Source organism: Poecilia reticulata, linkage group LG3, assembly GCF_000633615.1.
Source record: "Poecilia reticulata strain Guanapo linkage group LG3, Guppy_female_1.0+MT, whole genome shotgun sequence".
Classification (NCBI taxonomy): domain Eukaryota; kingdom Metazoa; phylum Chordata; class Actinopteri; order Cyprinodontiformes; family Poeciliidae; genus Poecilia; species Poecilia reticulata.
Window position 1 is genome coordinate 8,078,373 of NC_024333.1, and position 9,429 is coordinate 8,087,801.

The 9,429-nt window shown below is 38.3% G+C and overlaps 1 protein-coding gene across 1 annotated transcript in view; it reads right to left on the bottom strand.

Annotated features, from left to right (window-relative positions):
• Window positions 1-6,524, bottom strand: part of chrna7a (cholinergic receptor, nicotinic, alpha 7a (neuronal)) — a 20,231-nt gene extending 13,707 nt beyond the window's left edge. The window contains exons 1-3 of the mRNA XM_008404677.2: window positions 6,074-6,524; window positions 1,452-1,591; window positions 1,122-1,166 (exon numbers count right to left, since the gene is read on the bottom strand). Coding sequence (XP_008402899.1) covers window positions 1,122-1,166; window positions 1,452-1,591; window positions 6,074-6,128 — 240 coding nt within the window. The 5' untranslated portion in view covers window positions 6,129-6,524. The remainder of the gene's footprint in view (window positions 1-1,121; window positions 1,167-1,451; window positions 1,592-6,073) is intronic.
• Window positions 6,525-9,429: the final 2,905 nt, after the last annotated feature.

The window sequence follows — 9,429 nt, forward strand, 5'->3', positions numbered from 1 at the left end:
GTGTGTGTGTGTGTGTGTGTGTGTGTGTGTGTGTGTGCGCGCGCGCGTGTCACACTGCTGCTGTGATTCCAGAGAGTGATTTAAATCAGGCCAAGCAGCATCGGGAGAGCTTGCTGACGATGCAGCAGAAGGGAAGTATGGTGTCACAAAACGGACAAGCCGCAATAAAGCTTCAGTGTTCATACACTTCATTTCACCACACAAGGGAGAAAGGCTTTTATTGCTCCTGTGGAAGATGGACAGAAAAGAAAAAAAAAGACTGCTAAAATTTTAATGTGAATAATGCATTTTAGCAGAATTCATATTTATGTTCCAGTACGTGAACAAACTACGTCTCGAATGCTCCCCGATTAAAATACCCAGCAGATAAAACGTCAATCTGTTGAGTAATTTTGCGCCATAAAGAGCTATAAAGCCTTAAATGAAGAAGCGGAATTGTTCGTATGAAATTATCTGCAAATAATTTAACAACTGAGTCGGCTGCAGCTTTCCCTCTCATCCTGTGCAAGCTCAGGTGGGTTCGGATCGCAAAACTATTCACATTATAATTGATATTAAGGAAAATTATGACACAGTGCCCTGCGTAAGTGTTCACGTCCCCGAAACATGCAGGGGAGGGGAACAGACCTAGAAGCAGCAGAGATTTGAAAGCTCAAATGGGACAATCAAGAAAGATACAGCAAACATGACAAAGGTGACCTGGTAAAATAAAACCAGGATGACAAGATAAAAGTTTAAACCAGATTTTAATATGGTAAAACAGCCTAGTCAAAGTCCATATGCACATATTCTCTCCACGTCAAATGACTGACCTTGAGCTATTTTGCCAAAATGAATGGACAAAGACTTTCTTCTGTAGGAAACACGTGCAGCTGGTTTTTCATTAAAGAATTGCCTCAGGGGCAAGATAGCATAGACATACCATACATTTTGTAAAAAAAAAAAAAAAAAAAAAAAAAAAAATTAAACTTGAAAAATGGGTTGACCTGTCCCATAAAATCCAAATAAATTTCAATGAAGTCTGACGTAATGTGACAAAATCTGTATGCATGTTGTTATTGAATCATAAACATACACCTCATCTTTACTGTGACTTTTATGCATAAAAAATAACTACTTACCAGCTGAAGCCAAATGTTGGTTGTTAGAACCTGGTTCTTCTCATCCTGTTGATAAATTAATAAATCATTATTTGTGCTGTTTGCTTTAATGTTTTCTCTCATTTCAGAAACAGAAAACAGTAAGTAAGCGACCGGGCTAGCTTCACAGATCGCAATTTTGGTATTAAAATGCTTCTAAAGGAAATTTCTGTCATGTACATGCTTCCTGCAACACTTTAAAATAACATTTCTCCCATTTTTCTAGTTTCTAATTTCTACATCAGACTGAGGGTTAGTTGCTACAGAAGACTAGTTTAGGAATATTTTTATTGCAACAGATCATTTACGCACCACATCCATGATCTGCATGAGGCTGAGGCCAAAGTAAACCGTGAGGCTCTGAGAGTCGTTGAAAACCGGTCTCTCCAGCGGGTTGTACCCGGTCATCAGATTACTGTACAATTTGCGCTGAGATGGACCTTGTTGAGAAACTGCAGAAGGAAAGAGCGAATAGTTAATCAATACTCTATTAATTACAGATGTTGCGTAAGGTCACAGCCAGTTTTCCTTTTATAACACATTCTGATAACTTTTTTTATGCCATTCAGGTTCATAGAAGCCTGAATGCCATACTGTTATCATTTGGAAAAAAATGTGGCATTCATGAATAGAAACTGTTGTGCGCCCTCAACCAGCAACCTGACGCACAAATGACAAAGGTTACCATGTCAACTGGTCGTATTGTGCTAAAAGCTATGAATTGATAAAGTGTCATGATGTGAAGGACTTTGGTTCAGTTAGTCACTGGATATAGATGTTGTTCTGTGTGTTTAAGGGTTTGTTAGATTATTGCTTCTGGACCATAAACTAATTATCAGCTAGAATAGACCAATAGTTCTCAAAGTTAGGCTTGGATCCTCATTTGGAGTCAAATCAACAGATTATTTTCAGAAATCATCCCAAACAACAAAAGAGACAATCATAAAGAACATTTATGCTGTTATTCAAAAACTAAACTAGTGTTACTTTTAAAATTAGAACACTTGTTCAGATTAAAGGTGCCTTTTGAAAATAACCTTTTGAGAAGGTTATTTTCAAGCAAGTTTAAGCAAGTATTACATTTTCTTTCCATTAAATCCATTTTTCTGTATTAAAATTTGATTTGATGTAATATTTTTAATACATCCAATCTAAGCATCTAAGCAGGAATGAATGAACTTTCCAGTAATACTCTGCTTTATTTACAATTAAACATAAACAATAATGCTGTTAAAGCGGTTTGAGTTGTCATTAGACCCCTGTGTAATTGACTTCACCATATTCTGGAAACAAATTTTATTCATAGTTATTTTGTGAGTTGGACTTTTTTTTTTTTTTTTGACGTTTGGTAACTATCGATGTAGACCCTTTTAATTTTGGTCTAGCTCATTCCCATTTAACATAAGTTCAATGTTGATTTTGAACGCTTTTATTAGTGTTTCACCAAATATATATGCCATAGTGGTTTTAGGATGGACCCAAAAGACAAGATGTCATCATATATTCAAATTTCTTTCGTTTTAGAAACAACGAGCAATAAGAATTGCGCTCCTAAACACTATCAGAAATTTTTTGTCTTACGAAGATAAATAAATATTTAAAAACAACGCGAGGATCTGCAGATTTGTAACACTCCTCAAAGTGAGTAATACATCTATGGTGTTGGTGGAATGGGGTGAATAGATTTGAATGTGGTGCATTGTTTGTCGTATTAAATTCAGCAAGGATGAAAAGAGTAAGCAATCACTGCACATCAAAAGAGTAAACATTTAATTTAATTTAATCAGTTGTAATGTTAGTGTTGCTTTCGTAACAGCTTTCTGCAAACATTTCTTCCCTTTCTGATTTACATTGCTTCTGGCATGATTATGTACAGCCGCCGATGTTTTTGATTCACTTTGCAATCACGCAGATTGACATTTCACTGATGGGAAAACAGTATTTCTAGTAAGACGGGAATGATTGGATGCAATTTTCAATGTTGAACATTGCAAAGAACTTGAAAAAAAGCCAGAGTAAACAGGTCACAACAAAGGCTCAGACGATGCATACATGGACATACATTTATAAAACATCTACGGAAACATGATTCTTGTGATCCATTTACACCAAAGAATCCGAATGTGCTGAAAAACAAGCATAAAGACATGAACTGTCGCAGAAGGTCAACAGCACAAACTAAGTTATGTGGCTCAGACTGTGCTGTTAGTCCACGTTCAATCAATTTCTTTAGATCAAGAGCAAAAGCTGTCTATCAGAGATAAGAGGAAATGCATTAGCTACAGAAAACCTACTGAAAGGATTAAACCTCAAACTTCATAGAGAGCAGAAGTCCCCTCTACTCTGATAAACGAAAAGAAATTCAGCGCTTCGCAGCTGATCGGGGAAAGGCTCTGAAGATTTTTGAAGAGCATTAGCTAACAGACATCATGGGGACCAAAGAGAAATCCAGACATGACAAAGCTGTGAAGAATTATTTCAGCAGAGACAGGAAAGTAGATGAAGCTAAATTTAGGGAAATGCTGGATGAAAACCTGTTGAGGCTGCAGAAGATTTAAGATTTCAACACTAAGAGCTACAGTCTCATGGTTTAGATCAAAACATCCATGGCTTTGAATGGTCTAGTCAAAGACCACTTAACCCTCCTGTTGTCCTCGGGTCAAAATGACCGAGATTTGTATGTGTTTTCCCTATACACAGAAAATGAGGACAACAGGAGGGTACACAAAACTGTAAAACTAAATAATTGAAGCTCTAGATAGACAAAGTATGAAGACACAGACCCCAAAAGTCTTGCAGCTTTGATTCCAGTAAATAGTGCTTTTACAATAAGATTTAGAGGGATATGCTGCACTCTTCAGATTTAGATTTATAAAAGGAAAAAAACACTTTGTGTTGTTCTGTTAAGTAAAACCTCAATAAAACACACTTAAAAAAAGCACCAAATTCAATTTCTGGTAATTATTTTTTATCAAAGTCTTGTTGGATCCGCAGGTTTGGTTAAAACAAACAGAAAAGCGAAGATAATTTTAGGATTGTATTTGACTCAGAAGTTACCGACATGCAGCTTGACTCTGCATTTGGGCTGTAACATTTCAGCGTGTGGCCTATTCAAAGTGCAAAGGTCCGTCGGTGTCACCGTCGTCACATCCAAGGTGCTGAAACACACCCGGCCGAGGGAAACCAATCCGCCTCCGAAACCTGGATGCGATTCATCTTGCGGTGAAAACTCAAATCAGACCTGTCTCTCATTTTAACACACTGTCGTTTCCTGTCCTGAGTTATGGAGTGTTTCTGGCACCGTCCTTTCACTTCACTAATGGCCACTGCCCAATTATCCCAAACCACCTATGAGAAGCGCATTATCCTGATGATTTGGCTGAGAGTGCGCTCCCGGTAGACGTCTCTCCGGTCTCCCCTTTTCATCCACTTCTTTCATTATAAAAGATTCGCTGAAAGCTTGTGGGGGACAAAAGCCCTCTTGATGCTTCCTCCTCTCTCTGCTCCCACCATAGTCAAGTTTCACCCTGAGAATCAACGAGGTGTAATCAGCGCGGGTTGCTGTAGTACAATGCGGAAACATTCACATCACAGCGGACGTTCCTAATTTACTATTACATGATCCGTTGCTGGAAATCAGCTCAAACTTAAAGAAGGACAAAAGCAAATCCTTCTTAACCCTATAATCAAATTCACCCAGCAGAGCAGAACGAAAGACAAGGACTTTACTTACCCAAGACGTGCTCGGGCATTTATGTGTGCAGCAATGTGCATGCACTCGTTTCTTTCCATCTGTCTAACATTCAAGTCTGTTTGAACAAGAGCCAGAAAAGTGTAAAACTGAAGAGCAACAACGGGTGATTGCCTCTTAGTGAATTGCTATTCAAAATTCAAAACAAGTCAGTTTAAGAGTTTGGGCGATTTAAATATGTCCTTCTGACTTACAGACGTTGCAACAAATGGCACGATGGAAGTTTTTATTCAAAAAATTTCAATCCCATAATGAAGGTTGTTTTTTTGTTTGCTTGTTTTTATTAAAGCTGGAGCTTTGCAGCCATCTCTCTGCTTGCATCTGCGTTTCTGTCACCCAGAACATACAGGCCATCTTTAGGAAGATGCTGGTGCTGACATCTTCAGACTTAGTGACTCATTAGTGTAGTCCTCTGCAGGCAGGCAGGTCCCTCTTTAAATCAGTCACACAGAGAGCGCATCAGCAGAAGTTGCAACAAGTTCAGTGCTGACAGACTGAAACTTACACCCACAACAAGCAGGAGTGCCTTCAGAGGGTCATTAGAAAGGGGAAGGGCTGATGGGGCTGGCACAAAAAAAAACTGCAAAAAAGAGAGAGTGACTTCTTTCCTGGCTGCATCACAGTTTCATCAATTCACAAAAATAAAGCCAGGATAGTGGCAAATTAACTTGCAATGTCATTAATAGATGTTCTGCAACTTACAACACTATAATCACAGGAAAGCAGGATGATGATGTTTTTGTGGGATGAGGATCTGATGATGAATTTATAAAGATTTTTAGTTTAAACATTTAGTCTTTTTTTTTTTTTTGCAAATGCATATTTCCCCTCGTTTTTCCATTCTTTATTTGACTTGAATCCAGCAGGTCCCAGAAAAAAGATTAGATGAATACAGTTTGAACTAACTCCCTAATGCATTTAAATGTTTTAAAATTCAGATTTAACTCTGATGAACGGGATACATTGTATAGATAAAATAAGACACACTGGTTGTGTTCAATCAGGACATCAACTCAGCAACGTTTTACTAACAAGAAAAGCAGAAATCCTGGAGGGGAAAATACCCCCCCCCCCCCCCCACACACACACACACACACGATCATTTGCTTCCAAATAAATTTGCTCTCCATCTTCATCTCTGCCTCTGGAAGGAAGTTGTTAATTGATTAATGAGAGTGCCTACCTTTCACTGTGCAGACAGAGATCCCTACAAAAAGCATGAACTTCAGCAGATCCATGTTGAACCGACCAGCTTTCCCCACAGATTATCGCTGGAGCTGCGGGAAGATGCGGGAATGATGATGATACTGAAGGTGGCGAGGGAGGGCGCAGCGGCTAAGACACAAACTCCTCCTAATAAACTATACGCGGCCGGACACTTTTTGGATAAGATCGATCCTCCTTCGAGAGTTTGCCTCGCCTTTTAACAATCTTCTGAGAACGTTAGGGAAGTTATTTCATCATTAATGGATTAACCCATCAAAGCATTTATTACATTACAACAGGTCCCGTCGTCCATTCCTCGTATAATTCTCTTTCTGTACTTCTTAAAAAAATAGCAATTGCACAAAGGTAGGAAAAATATTAATGGACAAATACGTCGAACATAATCCAACACTTTTTCTTTTGAAATCGACGCAATTTTGTGCTGTAGATGCCAGGATTGCAAAGCATTACAGTTATACGTTAGTGGAGCAAGGAGACATCTGCTGGTCACTGAGTGGTATTACACTCTGATTCTACAGCTGCAACAGTATTCCAAGACGGTCCACAAGTCTGTCCTTGGAGCCAATTTCAACGTTTTTGATCAAGTGCAAATATTCAGATTGTTATGTGCATATATATGTATCACGTTGGTCAAGCATATTCAGCATTACCTGCAAAAAATATCTAATTTGGTGATTAAAAAAATAGAAGAAAAAACACATTGCAAAACAAACAACAATAAAAAAACATACACAGCATTACATAAAACATAATATTATTTGCATACTGCACGTTGACATAGTTGGTGGCACTGTTGCCTTTCAGGAACAAGGCTCGGTTTTCAAATCCTGGCTTGGTGTCTTCCTGTTTGGTGTTTACATGTTTTCAAGTCCATGCGTTAACTGGGTTACTTCAACTTCTTCCCACAGTCCACAAAAAAGGATGACTATTAGGTTAACTGGTCTTTCTAAATTGTCCTTGAGTGACATTGACTGATGACCTGTCCATGTTGAGCCTGTCTTGCCCAATGCCTGCTGTAGATAGGTATCAGCCCCACTCCACGCCGTATAAACAACACATGTCTTAATGTTGGCAGGAAAATGCTTCCTTCACCTTACTTCATCATCGTTTTGTAATTCAAGTTACGCTAGACTTAATACTCACCAGACACTTTGTTAGGTACACTTTCCTAGTACTAGGTTGGACTCTCATTTGACTTCACCATTATTTCAGACATGGGAAAACATTCAGCAAGGTTCCGAAAACCCTTTCTCATATATTGCAGTCCATGTGTACGGTTACCGCATCATGCAGTTGTTGCACATCCATGATTTGCATCCGGGAGGTGCTCTATTAAATGGAGTTCATTTGACTGTGTGGAGGCAGTCAGGGTACAGAGAAGTCAGTGTGACGTTCAAGAAATAAGTCTGGCATGATTTTGCCGACATCTTCAAAACATTTTTATCCACACAGCTGCGTTTCACTGAACATTTCCTTAGTTTTGTTGCCATTACCAGCAAATCCCAGTAAATCATTAGTTTCTGAAACAATCAAACCAACCTGACCAATGAGTCAGCGATTTGCAGTTGAACTGGCCAACCTTAATAAAATGGCCAATAAGTGTGCATGTTACTGTTTTTTCCTATTGAATTTTTAATCAAAAGTGGTTGCAGACGTCCACATTTGTTTGGTCATAATGTGCATTTTTTCATGCCCAACTTTGCAACATACATATCTCAACATAGCTCAGTCCTACATGAAGACATTTAGCAGCTGACTCATGGATTATGTATTGCAGGCGTTCAGTGAAACTTACCCTCTGAAAGGAATTGACCTGAAGGTCTTTAAGCATCAAAAATAATTGTTTACTTCCCATAAGTTGCAAACAGTTTCACCCCACCAGGCAAACTTTATAATGAGCAGAAATAAGTGATGCATATGGCATAGCTGAATGTGACCCTTAAGTCAAACATTATTTTTCATCAACTTGTGACAAGGCTAAATAATTGCACTGCATATTAAATTCCAAAGTGACTGTTCTCACCCATGACAAAGCCTTCATAATTAAATATACACATAGGCCTGAAAGCTCAATAACTTATCTTTAGATATGTTCTCATGCTGTAAGGTAGACATGTAAGAAGTATTAAAATATACTGAACATGAATTGCCTCTCTGCAGCTCGGTGACATCAATATTTCACAGGCTAAATACATTCTGGCGTTGGAAAGTAAATTTAATTTTTCAGCTGAACTATATTATTTATTCATAATAATTTATATCCATCCATTAAACTTGGATTAACCCAATGCCAATGTTTCAGAACCACAGCACTCCTATGACGCTCCGACTACCAGTTGCCAGGAGTGGATGGATTGAATCATTTTAGATTTCAAAGAGAGGCCATAACACAAGGACTGGATTTTTGGTTTTGAAATTGAGCAGATGGCAATTTATTTTTGAGACGTAGAGTCTGTATGGAGAGATTTACGACATTTGAAATACCTGCAAAATTATAAAGAGAATAAGTGTCAGGTATGAGATGTTTTTCTTTTTCCCTCAAGATTTTTTTATTATGCAAATCTGGACACTACTGCTTCATGTGCCACAATACGGCAGAGCCTGGTCACCCAAGAGAGAGCAGTCTGTGACCAGGATTGACTTTTTTCTGACTTTAGTTTGGAACTCAGCTCCACTAGCACTGACCTCAACAGAGCAGAACAACGCGCTCATTTCTGAAGCCAGTAGTTCCATGTTTTTGTACATTTCACGTAAAAAGAATCAGTAGCTGTTTCCTGCTTGATGTAAACAGGTTCTAATTTAGTCTGCTCTTTAAAAGATAAAACACTGCTAAACAAAAGATACAAAGAGGCTGGATTTCTTAAAATGTTAATGTTAATGTTATTAAAAAGTTGCATGGGAGCCAGATTTAATTTGGCGCCATGGTAACTTCTGTGTGAGCACAAGTCCTTCAACATGGTGACTTTGAGAATAACAGTTGATACTGAAAGCCTCACCGGACTGATTGAAAGCTGTAATTACAGGCTTGCGGATCACAATAAAAGCTTTATTCTAGTAGCGTAGCAACATCAGTGTTTCTTAGGATGTTAATTTCTTACATTAAAAGAAAGTGTTTTTAGGAGACCTAAAAAGGTAAATAAACTCGGATGAATGCAGAGGTGATGGTATACAATGTTCATGGGAGTCATTAATAATTTACCAACACCATTAGTGCTTTTCCTCAAACAAAATTAGATTGTTTTGATGCAGATTATCCATCTAAGGGTTGATTCCTCTGAAATGCAAATAGCTCCTCAGTGCCAATAAGTAATT